At 42.8% G+C, this 24,228-nt stretch overlaps 1 protein-coding gene across 14 annotated transcripts in view; it reads right to left on the bottom strand.

Moving 5' to 3' along the window:
- The window catches only part of ADARB1 (adenosine deaminase RNA specific B1), a 238,339-nt gene that overhangs the window by 20,875 nt on the left and 193,236 nt on the right, over nt 1-24,228 (bottom strand). For 13 of the 14 annotated variants that reach the window (XM_034786332.1, XM_034786335.1, XM_034786343.1 and 10 more), the window contains 4 exons: nt 18,936-19,104; nt 18,185-18,333; nt 17,238-17,406; nt 4,408-4,589 (listed from right to left, as the gene is read on the bottom strand). In XM_034786332.1, coding sequence (XP_034642223.1) covers nt 4,408-4,589; nt 17,238-17,406; nt 18,185-18,333; nt 18,936-19,104 — 669 coding nt within the window. The remainder of the gene's footprint in view (nt 1-4,407; nt 4,590-17,237; nt 17,407-18,184; nt 18,334-18,935; nt 19,105-24,228) is intronic. The other variant, XM_034786345.1, reaches the window with a different exon arrangement.

The raw sequence follows: 24,228 nt of genomic DNA, 5'->3' as shown, positions 1-24,228 counted from the left end.
CTGGGTTGGGGCCACAGGATAGGTGCTTCTTCACCGTCCATGGAAGGTCTGGGCTGGGTTGGGGCTGCAGGATAGGCACCTCTTCCCTGTCCGCAGGTCCAGGCCAGGCTGGGTTTGGGAAGGGGGGGGTGCCTCTTCCTTGGCTGCGGCAGGTCCAGGGTTGGGGGAGAAGCATCTCTGCCTGCCGCAGCTCTGAGCACCTGCACAGTGCTTAATACGATGCTGCACGGGTTCACAGCTTAGAGGGAACTTAGCTCCTTACTCCTACTTGAAATTCCCACTTACACATTCAGGGATTGTATTAGTCCTTTTGGCCACAGCTTCACACTGGGAGCTCATGTTCAGATGATCAGCCATCATGACACCTAAGTCTGTCTCCGACTCATTGCTTCCCAGAATAGAATCCCCATTTTAGTGCCTGAAGAGATTTGCATTAATCTTTTTAGGAGGAACAGCTTCAGGCAGGCTTTCCTTGCTCTCTGAGTGTGGTTGGAAAAAGAGCAACAGACAGCACATTGCTCTGGGATGTGTTCTCACAGACACAGCAGACACCAGGAGTGCCCATCATTAATACTAATTGAAGAATCAAATGAGGGACAGGTCTCAAATGCTGATGATTTGACTTCTGCCATAATGCTAGTACCACTGTGGGAAGTGGGAAGTCCTAGGCCAAAAAACTTATTTACTAAAGAAGTATATAGTTGTATATGTACTATGTAAATATTATATACAAAGCTAAGGAAAAATAACACAATGCTCAGAAAAAGTGAACACTGCAGTATTCGGTCTTGCAGTCATGTGTGGTAAGAAGGAACTGAGGGATGGTTGGGACTACTCCTTCATTTATGATCTCAGTTGGGAGTCGGGGACCGGTGCGAGGGCACCTAGGTTGCAAGTGTGGCCCCTATGGAGGCTTCTGGCAAAAGACCATGGAGCACATGCACATCAAGAATGGAATCATGTGAACAGTCACTCACATTTCCATTGCCAGTGGTTGTGCTCCCTAGTGAAGAAGTGCCTGACCTTCACGTTTTGGCTGGATGCAAACAGGTCCACCTGAGGTAGCTGGGTTCAGGGGCCATTCCAATTTGTCTATTTGCTGATAGCTTAGTCAGTCCACTGTCATGCTCAGTGTCTCTTTTATGTTGATTGTCTTCATGGAGGCTAAGCGAGCTTCTGCCCACAAGAGACTCTGCTGATTTACTATTTAGATCTGAGCTTCTTGTGCCTGCTTGTTGATTTATATACACAATGGTCATGTTGTCTGAACCACAATGTGCTTCTTTCTCCGATGATACTGGAAGACCAGAAGAGCCCACCTGACTGCTCTCAGTTTTTGGATGCTGACTCTCTGTGATTGCTGTGCTATAGCTCTGCAGGCGTCTCCTCCATCCTGAAAGGCTGGGGTCTGAAGCCAGGATTTTAAGGGTCTTAGCGGTGGACAGAGTATCCACTGCATGGGCCTCTTGTTCCTATCAACTGAAGGAAAGGCACTCGAGACAGTACATTCAGGTTTAACCCTTTCTGCTCACTAAATTTTCACAGCAGGTGCCTATGGATAAAGAAAGATCTTTATTTTTGACAACAATGCTGATTTCTAATGGAAGAGCGGACAATGCAACTCAGTTTGATTCCAGTGTTCTCCAGCTATCCCTGCTGGCATTAAGTGAGACTAAATACAAATTGTGTTTACCAGAAAGGTAGGTCAGAGCGTGAGTGAGGAGAGAAAACACTATCACTAAAGAGATCATTTTGCCTCTGAAACAAACCACTATAGTCTAGCTATTCAAAATACAACTGAAACCTTCACCCACCTGAGCAGGGGGAGGCAGGATTGGGGGGGCCTAGGTTTCCACAGCCCTATGTGGCTTTATCTGCACCTCCAGAGAGGAGGTTATTAGGAGAGGTGTGGACTGGCCAGTGGATCTGTGACTAAACAGATACACCATCTGAATCCAACTGTGCTGGGCTCTGAACACTACTGCTGCCCCAAACAAAAGAAAATCCATGAATCTATTTAATCTAACTCATTTTCTTTTTGTGGTTTCACATCCAGTCTGAAAGGTATTTCTCTGAAAATGCTGTTCAAACAGCCCAGAAGATTTCAGACTTCTATCTATGAATAATAATGATAAAGTTCTGATAGGAGTCTTAAAACAGATAGAACTATTTTATGTCAGATACATGAAGATTGCCCTTAAAATCCTTCAGCTGGAATTTACAGAGCTGAAAATGCACTAAGTACTCTACAGAGAATATGACAACAAGCATTCCATCTCAAAGAATTTACAATCTAAATATGGAATCAGAAAAACATACATGAAATCAGGCAGCAACTATAATTGTCAGTTATTAGGGTCAAAACAATTGACTGTGTAGGATTTAGTGTGCTGTAACGACTAGTTATTATTACATACTAATGTTTTTGGCAAGTCCATCATTTCACATTCTACTGCAGAGATGGGCAAACTCCAGCCCGTGGGACCATCCTGCCTGGCTCCCGAGCTCCTGGCCCGGGAGGCTCGCCCCTGGCCCGTCCCCTGCTGTCCCCCCCAGCATCAGCGCCACCAGTGCAATGCTCTGGGTGGCGGGGCTGTGAGCTCCTGGGGCAGTGCAGCTGCAGAGCCTGGCCTGACGCGGTGCTCTGTGCTGTGCAGTGGCGGCGGCAGCGTGGCCCGACTCCAGCCGGGCGGCACGGCTGTAGTGCCACCAGCCATCAGTGCTCCAGGCAGCGCGGTAAGAGGGCATGGAGCGGGGGGCGGGTGTTGGATAGAGGGCAGGGGAGTTCGGAGTGGTGGTCAGGGAGCAGGGGTGTGGATAGGGGTCGGGGCAGTTGGGGGGAGAACCGGGGGTTGAATGGGGGCAGGGATTCTGGGGGGCAGTCAGGAAGGAGGGGGGGTTGGATGGGGCGTCAGGGGGCAGGGATTCCGGGGGCAGTCAGGGGACAGGGAGAAAGGGTAGTTGGATGGGACAGGAGTCCAGGGGGGGCCATCAGGAATGAGAGGAGGGGTTGGATGGGGCAGCGGGAGTCCAGGGGTGGTCAGGGGACAGGGAGCAGGGGTGTGTGGATGGGGCAGGAGTCCCCGGGGGTGGGGGGGGCAGATAGGAGGTGGGGGCCCGGGCCACGACCCCCTCCCCTAACCGGCCCTCCATACAATTTATGAAATCTGATGCGGCCCTCAGGCCAGAAAGTTTGCTCGCCCCATTCTACTGTATCCTAAGCTGTGTGACCCTTATTAACGAACTTTCTTTATAGCTAAATGGATAGTGGTTAATTTGATGTACCTGTTCCCATCCCCTATGCCTGTATGCAAAATTCATGTAATTTGTTAAACATGCTTTAAAAATTATGCTTTTTTTGAAAAATAAACAAACACATGCTGGAAACCAAGTGCTATAAAACAAGCAGTGTGACTAGCACTGGGGAAATACCCATTTTGTGAGGGAAACATTTCACTTTTAAACTTGTCATGGCATTATTGTAACTAATAGAGACCTTACTTTTTAAAAGGGTTAAAAAAATACCTTAACAGTTTCCTTTTAAATAGAGATGAATGTAGAATTCAAATGCTCATTCCGCTTAATCCTACTTAACAACATTCTAAATGAAAAACAATATTCAAGAGCTTAAACAATATCTGGAACAAACAACTGCAACATTAGCTAATTACGGTAGCTGGAGATTATGAACCAGGTCTGCTGAGCAGAAATATGACAATCTATTTAAAGGTAATCCTAAGGGATGCGCTGTTGGGCTCCAAATGCAGCATCTGTGCACCAAGCTATGAGGTGGAAGTGATATTTTTATGGTAGTTGGGCCATGCAGGCAAGTGGAGCGCCATGCTAACTAAAACATGCTGCATCCAGCAGAGCTTGATGACAGGAAGAAAATGCAACCAATGGCAGCTGGGACGTTTTCTCTGTCCATTTTGAGTTGATTATTGATCTAGCAATTGAGAAACAAATGTTTGTGTATCTTGGCACACTGCTAACATGATGGAGACGGCTCAGCAAATAACTCCAATGGCAAGAGCAGTAACACTGAAACCTCACACTCTTCTTAGGTGGGAAAGGAAGAGAGATTTCACCAAACACAGGCTTTCATCTTTTCTAATATATTGGTGGGGCACCTGCATTCTCAAACTAGCAGATAAATACAGCCACATGAAATGGCTTCTATAGAAGAGTTCACAGAAACTCCTGTTAGGAGTAACACACAAAGAGGGTCCTGTAATAGTAAGTCTAGCTGGTTATAGCTTAATTTCAGGTTTGGGTCATAACTTCCTTGCTGTAGTCACAAAACAATTTGCTCACAGTACATAATTTGCAAAGGTTTGAGAATTGCAAAATTATGTTACTGTTGGAACCGATTCAGTTACCGTACAGCCTTCTCCATTAGATACTTGCCACTAAGTAAAGGTCTGTTGAGCGTATACAGAGGTGGTAGATCTTCTATCTCTGCTATCCGCTGGTATACTGCTCTGGATAGATGGTCCCCATGATATAAACTCCCCAAGATGATGCTAGAGAAGTAAATTGGCTCCACAAAGAGGCTAAGTAAGGATCCTTGAATACCCAACACGTTCCACCTAAGGGGAAGGAAAAAAAACACTTTCTTTTTAACGGAACAAGTAACCTCTACTAGAAACAAAAGGAGACAATTTCAATGGACTAGACTTTTAGTCTCCCGTATTGCCCTGAGCCTGACTTTGTTGTAGCTGTGTACCCAGCCAGAGTTCCACAGCATAGCTTTACATCATGCCTGTGGAGCACATATTGGAATCCTGAACATCACCAGGTGCTGCAAATCTGCGATATGGCAGCCAAGGCATTTCATAGGCAGAGTCCATGACTCTGGTTCCCCACTGCCACAGCTAGTGGGGCCTCTCCAAACATCCTAGTGTAGAGAGAGGGGTGAGATCTATCCAGCTGAGTGAACGTCAGTCACACAGGACAGGATGAGAGCTCTTTAGGTTGAAGTGAGCACTAATGTCTTCAAAACAGATCCGTCAGTGGGGAAGTTCCCTTCCCCAGGGTCGGCATGCAGGAGAGACAGGACACTTCCCAAAGATTCTCCTCCTCCCCATAAGAGACAATTCTGTCCCCTTCACCCACAAGTCACCTTTCCCCTATTGCTGCTTTGAACGGATAACTGCAACTCCCCTGCTGTGGCAGCGTCTATGGGCTCTGCACAGGGATTCGCTAACCTAGGAGCTCATATGCATACATTATTTGCCCCTTTCAGCAGCTTCACAGATTTTGACTGTGGAAGACTTGACCTGCATTGGTCAGGTTGGTATGGAACCAATATGTGCAGGCGTAAACTACCTTTTACACCCATGTTCAAAAGCATCAGGATTTAGATGACTGCCAAGCATCTAAAAGACTTTAAAAAACCTCAATCCCCATTCTGGGGTATTTGAATCAGTCTCTGTCTTGCAGTTCACCTGCAGAATACTTCTGCAAAATTAATGTATCAAATTTAACCGTAACAGCCTCCGAGTGGATGAAGAAGCAGGGGAGGTTCAATCAGGTTTCCTCTGGTGCCCTTGCAAAGGAACTAGCTACAATTGCAGTTCTTGTGCTCATCTGAGCACAGAGCTTGTGGTGCTAGCCATCCTTAGTAACGGGAACAGTTGGGGCAGCAGAGGGAAGCACACACTTGAAGCACAGTACTTCTGTGAGCTCCTGCTGGGATGGCACAGCTCCACCACATTCTCAGCACAGGCCAGAGATTACAGGACCCAACTGAACACATTGCTAAAAAGTGTCAAAGAAATAATAAACTTATAAGACTGTATAAGAGCCTTGTAAAATTCCTAAAAAAGCTCTAGGCAACAATCTAATTGCATATCCTTACTATAATGAGGATGAAAATGAAAACACCATATACCAGTTTACTCACCTGTCATTAAAAATGTTTGTCCCAGGTTACTGGGAGAGCAAGTAGCATTTTGCAGTAATGCAAAACGTGTAAGGGAAAGATTAAGGCATATTTTATATTATATTGATATTCTATTTGCCAGCAAAATATTGGAAAATAAAAATAAAGGAGTTGTGAGAAAATTATTTCAAATCTATTTAATTAGTTTTAAAGCTAAACAAGGTTTACAACAGAATAACACTTTTACACATTATATATAAAAGACTACATTAATGATCATCTTTATACGTGAGAAGTCAGTCACAATTTTAGAATTAGACCCACTGAGAACATTTCCAGACTTTACCAGAATTAGAATTTTGCTGGCACAAGCAGATATTTAGATGACCAAATACCTCATAATGGTTCTCCTTACCAATTTTCCAATTGCCAAGATGTTGCCTCAATATTTGCAGTATTACTTATACCAAGTACAAGGAAGTATATGGACTACTGCAAATACAGATGTAGCATTATTTAATACAAAACTGAAACGAATTCAAGGGCAAACAATGTAAATGTTGGTCTTATAATTGCACCTGTAATCTATGTGCACTCAAATTAAGAACAGTTTCCTCAAGCCCAGCCTATTACATTTAGATTTCAAAAACACTACTAGGAAGACCAGAATGCATAATGTGACCCTAACCAAAACCTTCCCCCGCCTCCTTTCTCACTGCCTTTGTTAAGTATCTCTAGTTTTTCAACTACACAATTCGGTGACCGTACCCAGTGTAGAAGATGAAACATCTGTGCTGGTTTAAAAAGTATACTGATTAAAGCAAAACTAAATGTGTTTGCTCCTAGAAAACTAAATTCAAATTTGATTTAGATCACAACTAAAAATGATCATACTAATCCCATCAGAATCACTTGCGGATGTTTTTCAATACTGCAAAATGGTTGAGCAATTTACTATGATTCAGGCATGCCTGGCTGTTTCTATGTGAGAAAAACATGGGACTTGAATGGATATACTGTAGGTCATAACCAAGACACAATGGCAGGAAAGTTTTTACAGCTGATTTCCACATTATACTTGCTTTTGAAGTTAATACTCTTTGTTTCCACTCTCATTAACACAAACATGACATCACGTATTAACATTTTCTCATTTTTTAAATATACTGTAGTATTATTTTTTAAAAGGGTCACAAACATCTTCTCCTCATTGCAATGCCATGTGGATTCTCCCTCTGATTTTAAACTCCGTAGCTGTAGGAATGCAGCTGTCACCATGAAACTTGTTGTTTCATGGACATATACATTTAGGGCCCAGTAGGATGTTGTGCAACCTCCACAAATTTTGAAGTTAACAGGCCAAAACTCTCCCCTCATCTACATCCATTCATCTTCACTGTAAACAATGAGGTTACAAAGGTGGGAGAGCAAAATTTAGCCACAGAGAAATTTAGTAACCTCACAGGATGCATCATGTCCCTGTAGTATTATGGGGTCTATAAAAAGTGCTCTCTTCAAATCAGTGTATAAAATATTAAGAGAAAGTGGCTGCCTCCAAACCAAATGTATCATAGAATCATAGAATATCAGGGTTGGAAGGGACTTCAGGAGGTCATCTAGTCCAATCCCCTGCTCAAATCAGGACCAAGCCCCAACTAAATCATCTCAGCCAGGGCTTTGTCAACCTGGGCCTTAAAAATGTAGGTGGCCTTGCACCTGATTTACAAACCAAACACAAACCTACCCCCTCCCACGTGGCTTAAGCATAGGTTTATAATAATAGGTTTATAATTATTGATCAGCTTGTCAATGTTACACATTGCAGTATGGAAGACACAAGGTCTGGCCCAAGGGCACAGTGTTCTATTTAGGGGGACTGGATGGCTCATGAAATTGGTCATGATAAATAAAGATTTCACCACTAGGTCATCAGTTCAAATTCATTTCAGCTTAGTTGTGAGCAAAAGTCCACAAAGCCTATGTGGAATAAATTGGTGATCTTAGTTCAGTTCTTAGTGGCCAGAGAGCCAAGTCAGAAACACATGGCTACCTCTGTCCCTCAATCCTTTCTCACTCTTAACAGAGAGAATAAGGACTGAGGCCCTGGTCTAGGAAAATACTTAAGTGCATACTTACCTTCAAGCACACGAGTATCCCACTGAAGTTAATAGGACTGACTACTCAAGTGCTTAAAGTTAAACATGTGTTCTCGTGTTTTGCTGAACAGAGGCCTCAATGGGCATGACAACCTCCTCCCAACCTAAGATCTGGTTTCTGTGGAACAGCCTTAGGCACATTAGCAGGGCAGTGCACAAAATTGCGCTGCTGGTGCTTGTGGGTTTAAGTTCATAGGGCTGGCAATCAACCCCCTTTCATGAGCATTTCTAAAGCTATAAAATAGAAATGACATTTTAAACATATATTTCCATTTTAAACATCTGTGCCGTCATACCAAAAGGTAAAGTAATTGGCAATATGCAACATTCCTTTAACTACAACTCTGCACTTTTGTGAGTTACACACAATGCAAGGAGAAGCAATTCAAACTGCCCTCAAATACTGGCATGCAAGCATATCCTGAAGGGATTAAGAATTGATGTTAATTTCTGAACAGCCTTTCATGAGGTAGGGCAGTGTTTCTCAACCTTTTTGATACAGGGGACTGGCTTGCTGCCTTCCTAAGCTGTGTCATGGAGATCTTAGAGACTGGCCACTGAGAAATACTAATATAGAGCACTCAATGGATAGGAGGCATTTGTCAGGCATTCATTTTAATAATCACCAAGGTTAGCCAAGATTATGTTTAAACAATCTCTTCGATCGGGCTGCTTCGGGCATCAGAATTTCTACTGCTTTGTAATCCTGTCCTAGAAACAACTAGAAAAGGTGTCTAAACATGAAAATGGAAATTAAAAGCTACAATTCCAAGTAGCGGTCCAGCACTTTTTCACAGATAAGAGATTGCAAGTTGCATTATAGTGACTCTCACTATCACCACTCTGGTTAAGATTTCAGAGTAGCAGCCGTGTTAGTCTGTATCCGCAAAAAGAACAGGAGTACTTGTGGCACCTTAGAGACTAACACATTTATTAGAGCATAAGCTTTCGTGGGCTACAGTCCACTTCTTCAATTTTTTTTTCTCTTACTTAATTGGCCTCTCAGAGTTGGTAAGACAACTCCCACCTGTTCATGCTCTCTGTATGTGTGTATATCTATCTCCTCAATATATGTTCCACTCTATGCATCCGAAGAAGTGGGCTGTAGCCCACGAAAGCTTATGCTCTAATAAATTTGTTAGTCTCTAAGGTGCCACAAGGACTCCTGTTCTTTTTACTCTGGTTAAGAGTTTACCATTGTTCTCATTACTATGTTTATTAGCTGCTGTTGCTTCTCTTAGAAAAAATACACATAAGTGATGCCATTTTATTTAGAGATCTGGCTACTGAATAGATCCAACAATTAGGAGTTTGCAAGCACAAGGCAAAGATTAAGGTGATTTGCTTGTATGATTCAAGCTTTCAAGTTAGCTTTTAGAACTACAGAAGGCTGAACCTGCAATTCCTACTCATGCAAGTAGTCCCACTGATTGCAACTGGGCTACTCAACTGAACAAGGAGATGCAAGATTAGATTTTAGACTGAGAGTAGAAATTAGTTCTGGTCTGTCATATGACATACCTCTTTATTATTATCTGATTTAATAAAGTTCCATAATCACTGTTTATTTTATGAAGAAGGAATTGAATAGCCTGTAATACAGCTTTTAACTTTGTTATCAGCTTTACTGCCAAGTAGGGCTGGTTGAAAATTTTCCATCAAAATTTTCTCTCACACTCTCTCCATCTCCCCTTTCTTTCTTTTTTTTTTTTTACTGATAGAAAATTTGTTTTGTTGGCTCAAAGAAATTAAAAAAAATGTCTTCTTGCTATGGAAAATTATGATGTTCCATCAAAAAAACCCCAAACACCTGAAAAATGTCATCTAAAATTGAAATACAGTGATTTAGAAATGCTGCCGCAGAAGCTCATGAGAGTTGTAGTTCAGGTGCCTCATGTCCCCTTCTCCTCTCTGGACTGGGTTTTCCAGCTGGACTAGCGACAGTGTGGCCACAGGGTTCATATTTGTCCTGCTTCTGAGATCCCTCCATACCCTCTGGAAATCAGTCTCATGTTCAGGGTGTGCAAAACAGAGTGCTGGCTCTTTCCTGCTACACAGTGCCCATCTCACCTCCTTTGAAAAGACCCTTCTACGTGTCAGCCATTTTCTCAGCCTAAAGGACAACAGTTTCCAGTACAAATCTCTATTTCAGTTAATAGATAATTAAACTCCTACCAGCTGACTGTTGCTGTCAATGCAGTTGTTTCAAGGATTCGATCAGACAAGCCGTTAATATATATACACAAACATATACAACTGCTGTTGTATCACCAACGTTACAAATTATTTTTTTTAAAATTCTAATATTTACTCACTTTGAAGGATTTTCTCTCTATGGCACATTAGGTGAACTTTGCAGAATTACCATATACATTCCTTTTCCCTTTATTCAGAGTGCACTTTTTATCTGTGCTACTAACACTGCCTCAGCCTTACACACAACGTGTTCTTTTTTGTACTTCTTGATTTTTTCTGTTTTCAGTCTTTTCACATTTAATATGAGAGAAGGGAAGCCACAGGTTCACATCAGAATTTTTCAAATGAGGAGAGTCATCGTTTCCCTGCTATGCTGTCAAATTTCCGCCTCAAACTAATATATGTCCATGGCCAAGTGGGCTGCAAGCGCTTGACATTTCTGAATGTATTTATTTAAACCGATTTAATCTCTGAACACGAGAGAGATACATATATGTCTAATTCTGCATCAATACGCTAGCACAGACCCTGCCAGTGTACTTCTGGCTATAATAAGAGGATGGGAATTTATGCTGCAATTTTAAAAAATTGATTATATAGAATACTTGTTATTTTACACTACTCTGGAGCAACAACAGGAATGAAGGCACGTAACTGCAGCAGATGACAAAGTATAATGTTCACAACTGTTATTTGTATGGTAATAGAAGTACACAAGGAACTGCTTTTCACAATTAAGATTTGTATCCTTTAGAATGTGCAGTATCAGAGTTTATTGCAGGCATTCTTTGTTTAGTTATTGGAGATATCCTATTGCCTAGAACTGGAAGGGACCTTCAAAGGTCATTGAGTCCAGCCCCCTGCCTTCACTAGCAGAACCAAGTACTGATTTTGCCCCAGATCCCTAAGTGGCTCCCTCAAGGACTGAGCTCATAACCCTGGGTTTAGCAGGCCAATGCTCAAACCACTGAGCTATACCTCCCCCCACACTAATGCCAAAACACTGCTTGAACAATGAAATTATGGTTACCATAGAATGAAAAACTTGATAAAAAGTGGTATTTCCAATGCCCAAAGTTATTCTTATTAATATCATTTGTGAGATCAACAAATGTGATAAATCTTTTGAAGCACTTGGAGGAGAGGAAGGTGATCAGGAACAGTCAACATGGATTCACCAAGGGCAAGTCATGCCTGACCAACCTGATTGCCTTCTATGATGAGATAACTGGCTCTGTGGATAATGGGGAAAGCGGTGAACGTGATATACCTTGACTTCAACAAAGCTTTTCATACGGTCTCCCCCAGTATTCTTGCCAGCAAGTTAAAGAAGTATGGATTGGATGAATGGACTATAAGATGGATAGAAAGCTGGCTAGATCGTTGGACTCAACGGGTAGTGATCAATGGCTCAATGCCTATTTGGCAGCCGGTATCAAGCGGAGTGCCCCAGGGGTCAGTCCTATGGTCGGTTATGTTCAACATCTTCATTAATGATCTGGATAATGGGATGGATTGCACCCTCAGCAAGTTCGTGGATGACACTAAGCTGGGGGGAGAGGTAGATATCCTGGAGGGTAGGGATAGGGTCCAGAGTGACCTAGGCAAATAGGAGGATTGGGCTAAAAGAAATCTGATGAGGTTGAACAAGGACAAGTGCAGAGTCCTGCACTTAGGACAGAAGAATCCCATGCACTGCTACAGGCTGGGGACCGACTGGCTAAATGGCAGTTCTGCAGAAAAGGACCTGGGGATTACAGTGGATGAGAAACTGGGGTTGGTCCTACTTTGAGCAGGGGCTTGGACTGGATAACCTCCTGCGGTCTCTTCCAACCCTAATCTTCTATGATTCTATGATAAGGGAAAAAGCCTAAAATTATTTACTAGTAATTCTGTTTGTGATAGACTCCTCTAAGCCTTATAGTGCCACCAACTGGGAAGCAAGGAGATAAAGTGTTGTGAGCCCCCACTCCTGATTATATAGGCCTCAGCCAGTCCCCATCACTCCTGTTAAAGAGACCCGCAGACTAAGAACAGTATGCAAGGTAGTGAGACAAATAATTCACAAACAAGCAATGGCACCAACCGACGACAAATGGAAAGGAGATCACAAACAGAATTAATAGGAAGTAATATCCCCTTGCCATATGTATCTATTTTCTTCTATCCTATGGTAGTGGATTAAAGTCCAGACCGCAGACATCAGTAACTACATGCAGTAATTACATGCAGTAACTTCAAAAGGCAGGCATTCCTTACTGTGAGACAACAAGACCCTGTGGCTGCTGGAGGTATACTGAGAGCAGAGAGTATGCAAAGATGTTCTTGCAGCCCTCCAGATATAGGGGAATCAAGGAGAGGAATTCCCAGAAATATAACCTATGAAAAGAGGGGTACCCTGATAATTACCCTGGCAGGTGACAGAAGTCACCACAGTTAGACTGTCACAGTGGAACAGGATGTAATAATTCAAGTACCAGGGGCTCTGAAGGCAGAAGAGCAAGATGAAAGGTCTAGCTTGAGAAGACTGATATTCAACCTGCATTGCTCCATGGACCAGTGACTCTGGGCTGGCCATCTGTTCACTGCGTCACCCCAGCCCAAGAGTCTCACATTGGTGGGAAATATAGAAGTGAGGGATGAAGAGAAGGCAGAAAGAAAGGGTGGATGGAGAAGCCCACCAGTCCAGAGAGACAAACCACTAGTGTAAAAACAAGGGTTCCTCCAGGGAAGAGAGGAGGTGCCATATGGGCAAGAGGGAAGCTACAAGGGAAATAGGTCCTGAACTTACTCCCCTCTCAATGCTTAAGCCTCACTATCATCAAAACAGGGACACAAATACTTCCCTGTCTCAGTGAGATCATGAGGCCTGTCTCATCAGTATCTGTAAAGTCCTGTTAGAACCTATAAGTTGATATTTACAGACAAAAAAGCTACATGAATATGCAGTTAAGGTGCAATGTATATAACAGTATTGTAAGTGTAAAAACCATTACCGGAATGTTTTAGTTATCCCAAAAGAAGTATCACAAACCCAGGAAATTCAGTCTTAAGGTTACACTTAAAAGAAATCTAAACATGTTACTGTATGGAAATGCACAGCGAAGGCACCCAAGCAACCTTAACACTGCAGTACAGCGCACCATGCAATAATCACATGATTACAATCAATCCATTTTAATGTCTGTGATCCCAGACTACATTAACCTGATTTTTAAAGATTTTTTAAAGTTTTTTCATATCTTTTCCTCTCATGGTGTCACTACAGGGTAGCATTAAGGTTGAGTGTCCTGGCTCGGAGCTCTGCTCTTTCACCCTCTCCTTCCAGTCTGAAGCAGAGCTCTCAAGATTTCTTGCCTCCTTTTCTTCTTTAGTGACTCTGCAACAGGGAAATAGAGTGAAAGAGGCAGTGGGAAGGAAAGAATAGGAGACTCAGGAGAAAAGGCAAACAACATTGGTAAGAGGATTTTCTGGCTGAGGCTAAGTGATTGGGGCAGGGCTTCACAATTCTTTGCTTCACAGTAGTGGGCATCATCATGCTGTTTGTCTCTTAATCTACGGATGTAGGATGACAGAGGATTGATATAGATCTTGTGAGTAGCATTCAAATACAAAAGAGTCTTTGGATGTTCAGATCCCTTGGGAGGAGATCCCTTTGGCTGTTCAGATCTCCTTGGGAGGAGATCCCTATGGATGTTCAGATCTCCTTGGGAGGAGATCCCTATGGATGTTCAGATCTCCTTGGGAGGAAATCCCTTTGGCTGTTCAGATCCCCTTGGGAGGAGATCCCTTTGGCTGTTCAGATCCCCTTGGGAGGAGATCCCTTTGGAGCAAAGAGTTATCGAGCTTGGTAATGGAATAGCTGCAGCTTGAGAGACTCGGGCAGGTGTCAATGAGGTGAGCTAATGTTGATGAATGGTGGGCCTATCTCTGATGGTCAATGGTCTGCACTGAGTTTGCAGCACTGACCACTCCAGACTTCTTCATTGTGAAGACCGGAGAGAAGACAAGAATGGAGAGGATAAAAGCATGAATGGATAGTGGCACTTCCTAGAGGCCTGCAGCATTCTTAACAGGCTCATAGCTGAACCAGCCAGTAGCAAGCTGCTACTGAGGGACCAGAGGCAGGGCTGTAACGTTGTAGCTTAGCTTAGAATATACAGAGGGAGCTGTTCAGGAGCCAGAAAGTTTAATCAGTGAGTTGCCTGTATGACCTTTTATGGGCAGAGTTAACTCAATAGTCTTTGCCAGACTAGAGGATTTACTATGCAAGTAATCTTTATCTTTACCAAAATACATAAAGTTTGAACATAATGCAACTTTTGTATCATTACTGGACAGTTTTTATGCATTAAAGTATTTCATAATGTCATATCTTTTGTTAAATCCCAATGGAAACCCAATGGCATCTGAAATTTGTTAGTAATGGTATGGTACTGAATACTGGAAATTGCATAGTAATGAACCCATTACAGTGAAATTGGCAGAACATGACTATAAATGTAAACACTGGGCCTCCTTACTCCTCATACAGCATCCCCTCTATGTGTCTCAGGGTCGCATGTGCTTTCTTTAGTGACACACACACATTTTTACTCTGGTTACCCCCCTGAATTACAACAACTAGCTATGAGAGAGTGACCTGGATTCTGATTGCATCACACAGAATCAACAAAATAGTCAAATGAATGAGTAATCTGTTTTTTTTTTAACGGGTGATGAATACAAACACAGTTTTCATGTCTCAGATGGAGTTTACAGAGTTGGCAGTTAAGTATGTCACCTTGAATTGTAAGCTAGGAAATTTGCTTGGCCAGTCATTGTAAAGAATAAATAAGGAATGCACATGTCATTCTTATGGAATCAATTTTCAGTGTGTAACCATATTTTATTCAGTGGATATTCTGGAACCAGTAAGGAATGAAGGTTTGCAAGTAGTGTAACATTTTAAAAATGGAGATTTTACCCTCTCCCAACAGGTCCTGACTTATTCATAGACGTTTAACATATAAAATCATACTTACACGCTATAGGAACCCTGATGGTTCTCCCACAAGGACAGAGAATCGAGAATCAAGCAAGTAGACCTCTCTCTGTGGTTTTAATTCTCATATAGCGCTTACACAGCACAGTGAATATGTTCAACCCACTTTGTATTTTACAAATGTATTTAACAATATTTTAATCAATTAATTCTGGTTTGATAAAATTCATAAACTACTTTTTATTCAAAAAAAAAATAAATAAAAGGATATGAATAATATCCTCAACTAGAAAGGCTGCCATTTCTTTTGTGTGATTTGTGGGACCCTATGGTGTACTGTGAAAATGTAGCGCTGATCTGAAAAGCCAGCTTGGCATTTTCCTGAAATTTCCCTGAGGTTGCTACACTTTTCAGAGGATACAGCTGTTTAATTTTGGGGTCATGGGTTGGTTGAGCTTGTTTGTTTAAATTTTAACAAAATCTTTAACTAATGAAAGAGCACAATAACTAAAAAAAATAAAAATAAATCAGTGTCACATTTTCACAAAGGAAAACACTACTTTTATTAAAAGATTTTCCAATCATTCAATTTTTTTTTTAAAAAGGTCACATTTAACTGTATCAACCACGTAATAGGTTCTTAACTAATGATGTTTTGCCATTTAAAATGATATTGTACATTTACACTTACATATGCACTATATAGACATTGTGACAAAGTTCCTCCTCTATCTTGGTGGGCCCTGCGCTTATTGGCGGATTTTCTTGCCTCAGAGATTCACCATGTGGGTTGGGGAACAGCCCAGAGACCTTCCCCTCTGGAAGAACCCACAGTCCAGATCAATTAGGAGGTTTGGGGGGAACCCAGGCCCACCCTCTACTCCAGGTTCCAGCCCAGGGCCCTGGGGACTGCAGCTGTCTATAGTGCCTCCTGTAACAGCTGCATGACAGCTACAACTCCCTGGGCTTCTTCCCCATGGCCTCCTCCAAACACCTTCCTTATTCTCACCACAGGACCTTCCTCCTGGTGTCTGATAACGCTTGTGCTCCTCAGTCCTCCAACAGCACAGCACAGCACACCCTCACCCTCTGCCTCTCAGCTCCTTGCGCCTCTTGCTCCCAGCTCCTCACACTCCTACCACAAACTGAAGTGAGCGCCTTTTAAAACCCAGGTGCCCTGATTACCCTGCCTTAATTGATTCTAGCAACTTCTTCTTAATTGGCTCCAGGTGTCCTAATTAGCCTGCCTGCCTTAACTGGTTCTGGCAGGTTCCTGATTACTCTAGTGCAGCCCCTTTCTCTGGTCACTCAGGGAACAGAAAACTACTCATCCAGTGACCAGTATATTTGCCCTCTACCAGACTCCTGTACCCCACTGGTCTGGGTCTGTCACGACATATATCTACAACACATTGGAATATTCTATATTTTGATAAAAGTTGTATGCAAGTATGACTTACACACACACTAATGAATTATATATTTTGCCAATACCATATTATGTCTGATGAAAACTGCATGTTTTAATAATAATAATAATCAAGATATTAACAATACAAAATGAGGCAGATATAACAAAGTAGCAAATTTGGTAAATTAGACTATATGGCACTCTACCACCTTGAAGAGAGAAAATCTGCTTGTGGGATAAGTTTTGGATGGAATGAATGATTCCTATTCTTCTTGGGCCTGAGCCTCACCACTGAAGCCTATGGGAATTTTGTCACTGACTTCAATGGGAGCAGAATCAGAGCATCTAATCTCATGCTGGGGGGTTAGACAACAAGCTTGATCTACAGCCTCTACTGTCAGCTCCCGGGTCAACTAATGAGTGATTCAGACAAGACACTGTCAACATGACATCTGAAAACAATGTAGAATTGCCATCCATCCAGATGTTCACGCTATGCGGAAAGCAGATATTAAGTACGCCCTCCAGCAAGCTGTAACCAGGGTCCCCATTTTCAGAATAAAACCAGAATAGCAGGGAAGAGTAACCAAACACGTAATGTCTTACCTAGCTATCTTGTCACTGCAAGACATAGTAAGCAGTCTCTCTCCCTGTAATACTCCATCCCACGTCTGGATGGTAGTGGTAGATCGGACTGGAATTGTCCCTTCTCCAGATTCTATTTTTGTCCGTAGCTGTCCTCTTGCTTTACGGTTTGGATGTCTGTCTCCTTGATCTAAATGACAAAAATTGTTTTAAGTCAATTGAGAAACAACTGTCCAGAAGGAGTGGTTATGAAATGAGAGAAGGCAATGTATTTTATGCTGGTAACCATCTTGGAAAAGGTCACAATGTTTGGTAGCAATTTCTATTACTCATTTTAATTTAGCTACAGCATCAAATATCTTTCTTGTATACAATATTCTCCAAAATACATTTGCTATTAAACCAAGCTTTTCAGGAAAGAACATCTCAGATATAGTATTTAGTTCTGAAGTTCAGTTCTGTGCATTTCAGTGCTAGAATGAAATTAACAAATCAGTGAAGTTTAGCCACGTTGGTCCCAGGATATTAGAAAGACAAGGTGGATGAGGTAATATCTATTATTGGACCAACTCTCTCACTGACAGATGTTGGTCCAATAAAAGATATTACCTCGCTCACTTTGTCTCATTAACAAATCAGGAAATTCAGAGAAGAGCAACAAAAATTATTAAAAGGCAGCAATAATGAGGAAGCCCAATGAGTCCCATAAACACACATAGTGAGTTATTGGCTTATCCTTAACAGTATCCAGGATCTTCCCGGCTCTAGCCTAAATGGCCAGTTTGTCTGTTTATATTTAGTTTAAAGTAAATGGCCCAGATTTCCAAGAAGAGAGCTTTCTTCCAAAAAAATAAAAATAAAAATCCATATACAAAAGGCCAGAATTAAAATGACTGCTTATTTCTAACATTGCCATTTGTCTGTAATCAAATAAACGCTAAGCAATTCCTTTATAGCTAGAATCATACCCTCTTGTGCTGCTTCATGTGGTGAGAAAATCCTAGCATCTCCACATGGAGAGGTGCTGATATAGAGATGAAATTGCACATTTTCTTTCAGTTTAAATCCGCCTCGTTCAGACTTGATAAAGATGGATTTTTGTTGATCTTCTTTATTACTGGAATATAAACAAAGAAGAGAACTGTAGTCAAAACCTGAAGAGAAACAAATGCAGGAGATTAAGCCCAGTCTAACTTACTATACATTAAAATTATTAAAGTCTGGCACCAAATGCGGCACCTAAGAGTTATTACAAACCATACAGAAAGAAAAGAAGTTAGAAACAAGAAATAAAGAGTATTTGACATTGCCCAGTGAACTTATAAAGCACCATGAGTAAATGAAACAAAACTATTCATCTGCTAGTCCATTTGATGGCATTTTAATTTTATTTCTACTAATTCAAAGAACAGTTGAATAACTAAAATGTGTTTACACTTTAAAGAACTACATGATTAACTCATAATTCACTATTTCTGAACCATAATACAAATATAAGAGTTCAATATAGTTATAGATATGCCTCCTTAAATGGGTCTTTGTTTATTCAACTCACACTTTATGACAGGGACCAGAGTTTTCAATTTAAAATTTCAGTAACGTCAGCTATTTTATATGATATTTTTTTCAATGGGACTCCTTAGCTTTGTGTTACAATTCAAGTAATCACCAGATAGACACATGATGTTCATAGCACAATCTCAGCCTCCTTAAGCTTACCTTACAAACAGCTCAAGTTGTGTGTAAAGAAATTTAAGCAGGCACCTGCGAGATATAATTTCTGCATGGCAATCGTTTAATGCAAGACCACGGTCACTCATGTATTCTCCATTTATGCATTTTGTCCCTGTGGAAACACTTATAACCTGGGCATCCTTCACATCTGTACCTGGGAAACAAATTTCAGAAAGAAAATGTAATTAAATGCACACAAATTTAATAACTGACTTTCTTAAACGAACGTGTCTGAATTCCAAAAAATAAAGTATTTTTCTTCAAACATTTTCTTTACAAAAAAAGCTTCAATCTAAAAGCAGAGGTTACTTACTTGGAACTGGAGGTTCTTCGAGATGTGTGATCCCTATCTGTATTCCACTGAGGGTAAGGTGCATGCACCATGTGCTCAGAGCCGGAGCTTTTCAAAGTAGTCATGTCCATGGGTCCATGCATGTGCCCTTACATTGCCTCATGGTTTCGACTAAGGTGGTAAAGGGCAGCAGGGCTGGCCTTAGGGGTGTGTGACAGCCCAGGTGCCGTGGTTAGCGGGGCGCAGTGTGCAGTGCAGAGGTGTGTGCTGCTGGTGGGAAGGGTAGCACCCGGAACAGTGAGTGACAGCAGGGAGTGGAGTTTCGGGGCATTGCCCTCCCCCCGCAACTCACAGAGGCAATGCCTGGGGGGTGCCCAGATTTCTTCCTTCTTCCTCCCCATGGAGGAATGTGTTCAGGGGGGTGAGTGGTGACACATGGAGTGCCCGGTGCTGCTGCTGCTTCCTCCCTCCCTCCCCCCTCCGAATGTTCCTCTGGGCTGGGAGGGGCGGGAGATGAGCAGCAATACCAGGCTCTCTGTGCATCCAGGTCACTTTCCCCACCTGGGCTGTGTAGCATCAGGAGCTGCTCTCCTGCCCTCCCTTATGCAGCCCACGTGGGGGAGTGATCCGGACACAAAGAGCACCTCGCGTTGGAGGGGTGCAGGGGACTAGGGGAGAAGCGGCACAGGAGGGTTAAGGGAGAAGGATTTGGGGGAGAAGGGGCACAGGAGGAGAGTGTAGGGGTTAGGAGAGAAGGGGATGTGGGAGGGGTTAAGAGAGAAGGAGTGCAGAAGGATTTGGGGGAGAAGGGGCACAGGAGGGGAGTGTAGGGGTTAGGAGAGAAAGGGGTGCGGAAGGGGTTAGGGGAGAAGGGGTTATTTATTATGATAGTTATTACTGTGGATTTTACAAATAATTTCAGACATATGTTTCAGATTAGATGCCTGAAATCACACTCAGTTTTATCAGTGACACCATCTTTCAGCTTCTCTGCACTAGCACAAAATGAGTCCATCTCCCCCTCCGTCTGCCTAGGTTCTCTCCTTCCCTTACTCTCTTCTTGGGAGTATACAGAAACCTACCAGCAGGAGCCAAAGGTTTGATCCTGAAACCTCGATGCTGTAAGGAGTCCTTATTCATACACTTAATCCCATTTAACTCAGGAAGGTTCCAGGATCTGTCCCCAGCTCCTGCTGCAGCTCAGCAGTTCAGAGTTTTTGAGCAGCGCTATATTTGTGTTGATTTGTCTGCAAATATTTCAATGTTTTGTTGCTGTCATGGGGAATACAGAACGATTCTATGCTCTACCATACAGTCTTTGTATCCCGAACTAAAATCACATATGGCAGACTCCTGCTGGCTAGATACAGCACATGTTGCGAGAGATAAAGCATATCTTCTTGCCGATTCGGAGACAGACATTGTAGATGTGTAATGCTGTTAAAGTTAGCATCTTAGAATTTGCACAGGATTTACCCTACAAATTAATTCCTAATAAAGATAATTTCTTCAGAATAAGCACTGGAATCATCCTTTGTAATACTAATTAGCCTAATCCAATTATTTTTGTTAAGATTGTTTAATAGCAGACAATATATGTCCAAGTCCAAAATTTATAGCCTTTATGCCCTTGTTTTTGCATTTGTTTATATATTTTTATTATTGCTTTTTGTTTTTTAGCTAACATAGAAGTTGCTAGGTGGTTGCTATACAATTATAACAAGAGAACCCAGGCGAACCAAGCGCGGTATGTTCTGTATTGTGTTTGACTGATTATTGTGAATATGTTTTTTAAGCCTTAATCTCTTGATACTCCAATTCCACAGCTACAGATACTGGAAATTTCTGTAGTAGGTGCTGGAGTGCTCATCCTGTTTTATTGGAATTTGTAAAAGAGTGCACTTCTGTTTTAGATTACTTACCTCCCACTTTTTTAAAAATTACAAACACAAACAAAAGAGGTAAAATAAGTCTTTACCCTATTTGTTTGTTTTAAAATATTAACTCTGCAATTACAGACCAGCAAGAAGGAAAGCTGATCTATAAATGATCCTTTCTCATGGCATTGTATTAAACCATCTGGGCAGAGAAGATATATGAGACAAGCTCTAGGAAGTAACATCTTTTATGATGTACTGAAAGATTTGTTGTTCTGTATAGCGTTTTGAAGTTGAAACGTCCCCTCCCCAAATCACGTGATGTGACAGTGTGACAAATTTCTTGTAACTTAGCAGTTCTCTGGTTTTTTGCCTTCAGAGTTTGGTGGCCAGAGAATGGCGGCTGCTGACCAGGCACCCAACTCTGAAGGCAGCACTGCCACCACTAGCAGCGCAGAAGTAACGGGGCAATACACCATATACCACACTTTGTTCTTTGTAGGTAAAAGGCCAGGGGCCCTACGTACAGCAAAGGAGTGGAGCTGCCGTTCCTCATTTGAGGCATGTGGTTTGGGAAAGAAAGCAGGCAGGTGTGTGGGAAGCAGGAAACCACCTTTGGTAGAAATTTAGGATGCAGGTGAATTGAGACCTTGTCTTTATGGAATGTAGTGAAAGAGGGGATTTCCATCATAGCTATCAGTTCACCAGCCCTCCTTGGAGGGGTAATGGTGACCAGAAAGGCCACTTTCATAGAAAGAAGAGAAAGAGGGCAAGAGGCCGAAAGTTCAAAGGGGAGTTCATCCCTCTGGGGCACCTGGCATTGGCCACTGTTGGAAGACACAATACTGGGCTGGATGGACCTTTGGTCTGACCCAATATGGCCATTCTTATGTTCTAATGACATGAGGACTAAGTTCAGGTTCCATTGAGGAGCAATAGCCTGTATAGGCGGATATTTGTGTACAAGGCCCTTCCAGAATCTGGTAGTCAAGAGTGGGTGAAGATGAAGTGCCCCTCCATGGGAGGGTGGAAGGCACTAATGGCCGCTATGTTTACTTTGATGGAGTTGAGAGTGAGCACTAAGGTCTTTAGAGAGAGAAAATAGTCTAATAGCATGGGGATGCCCATGGCCTTGGGGGCAAGACCTCTACGTAGGGCCCAGGTAGTGAAACAGGTCCATTTGGCCTAGTAGGATCACCTTGTGGACTCCTTTCTGCAATTAGAGAGGATGTCTCAGATTGCCTGTGAGCATTTCTGCATTAGCAGAGGCATCCATTCAAATACCACACTGTGAGGTGAAGCGCCCACGGTGTGCCATTGTGTTGCGTGAGTAGCTGTGGGAATGTTGGGAGCAGGAGTGATGGACGCTTTGACATGTGGAGAAGAAAAGGAAACCAGAACTGGGGAGGCCAATACGGAGTAATTAGGGTGACCATCGCTCTCTCCTGTCTGAGTTTGTGCAGAACGTGTGGCAATACAGGGCACTATATTAAACCATAGCTGATCTGGCCTGACCAGTCAATGATCAGGGCGTCCCCTTATGAGTGGACATTGAGTCGTCCCCTCAAACAGTACTGAATGCACTTGGTGTTGGCGAGATGTAAAGAGGTCCCTGATCAGGGTTTCCCAGTGGCCGAAAATGTCCGCAACTACCGTATCATGCAATTCACATTCGTGGTGAGCTACAAAGTTTCTGCCGAGAGCATTGGCAAGTACGTTCAGAGTTCCCGGTAGGCAGGCTGCCGACAGGAGGATATGATGTGAAATGCATTTCCAGAAGTGTACCGCTTCCACACATAGTGCTCAGGACCGTGTGCCCCCTTGCTTGTTTATGTAGTAAACCGTAGTGCTGTTGTCTGACATAATGAGGACATGATGAGAATGGATAGTCGTTAAGGATGTGTGACATGCCTTGAGTACTCCTCGAAGTTCCAGGATGCTGATGTGCATCCTGGCTTCCCGAATGGTCCAAGTGCCTCACATCATGTGGTCTCCCTTGTAGGCACCCCAGCCTTTGAGTGACGTATCCATTATAATTGTAACACTTGAGGAGCATAAAAGGAAGGGCATGTGGAGTGGGTTTGTCCACCATTGGAGGGAAGAGAGGACTTCTGGTGGAATGTTGAGAATGGCATCCATGGACTGGTGCACGGGAGAGAAGACTCCCTGCAGCAAGAGCTGGAGATAGAGGAATCTCAGGTGAGCGAAGGGCATGACATATGTGCATGCTGCCATGTGACCGAGGAGGGAAAGGCAAGTTCTGGCTGATACCAAGGGGCTGGAAGTCACTAAGGCGATCAGGTTCAGTAAGCTTTGGAATCTGTCTTTTGGGAGATAAGAGTGTGTGGAGGCCATGCTGATGCATACTCCTATGAATTCTAGGGATTGTGTAGGGCGTAAAGTTGATTTTTCTGGGTTGATGCTTACTCCTAGGGCGGAGAGGAATAGAAAAAGCTGGGATGCCAATTCTTGAGTCTCTTCTCTGAACCATGCCACCAGCATTCAATTATCTAGATAAGGGAAGAAGAAAAACTACTTGTCACCAGAGGTGAGCCACTACAACACAGAAAACTTTTGTGAAATCTCATGAAGAAGTGGTAAGTCCAAATGGGAGACCCCCAGTATTGAAAGTGCCGAGGATCCACCATGAACCTCAGGAATCATCTGTGGGTCACACGTATGTCACTATAGATGTAGGCACCCTGCATACCTAGAGCCATGAACCACATGCCTTTTTCTAGTGAGGGGATGATTGCCACAGGTGTGACCATGCGGAACTTTGGTTTTCGAAAGAATCGGCTGACGTGTCAGAGATCCAAGATTGGTCTCCAACCTCCCTTCTTCTTGGGTATGAGGAAGTAGTTGGGGTAGAATCCTGTGCCCTAAATGTCTGCAGGGATTGGCTCCATTGCTTCTCTTTGCGGGAGGGAGTCACCTCTATGGCAAGAACACTGTTCATAGAATCACAGAAGATTAGGGCTGGAAGAGACCTCAGGAACAGGACCAACCCCAACTAAAACATCCCAGCCAGGGCTTTGTCAAGCCAGGCCTTAAAAACCTCTAAGGATGGAGATTCCACCATCTCACCAGACAACGCATTCCAGTGCTT

Source organism: Trachemys scripta, chromosome 11, assembly GCF_013100865.1.
Source record: "Trachemys scripta elegans isolate TJP31775 chromosome 11, CAS_Tse_1.0, whole genome shotgun sequence".
In the NCBI taxonomy this organism is placed as follows: Eukaryota; Metazoa; Chordata; order Testudines; family Emydidae; genus Trachemys; species Trachemys scripta.
Note: the sequence above shows the minus strand (reverse complement) of the source record. Positions and strands in the feature narration are given on the sequence as shown.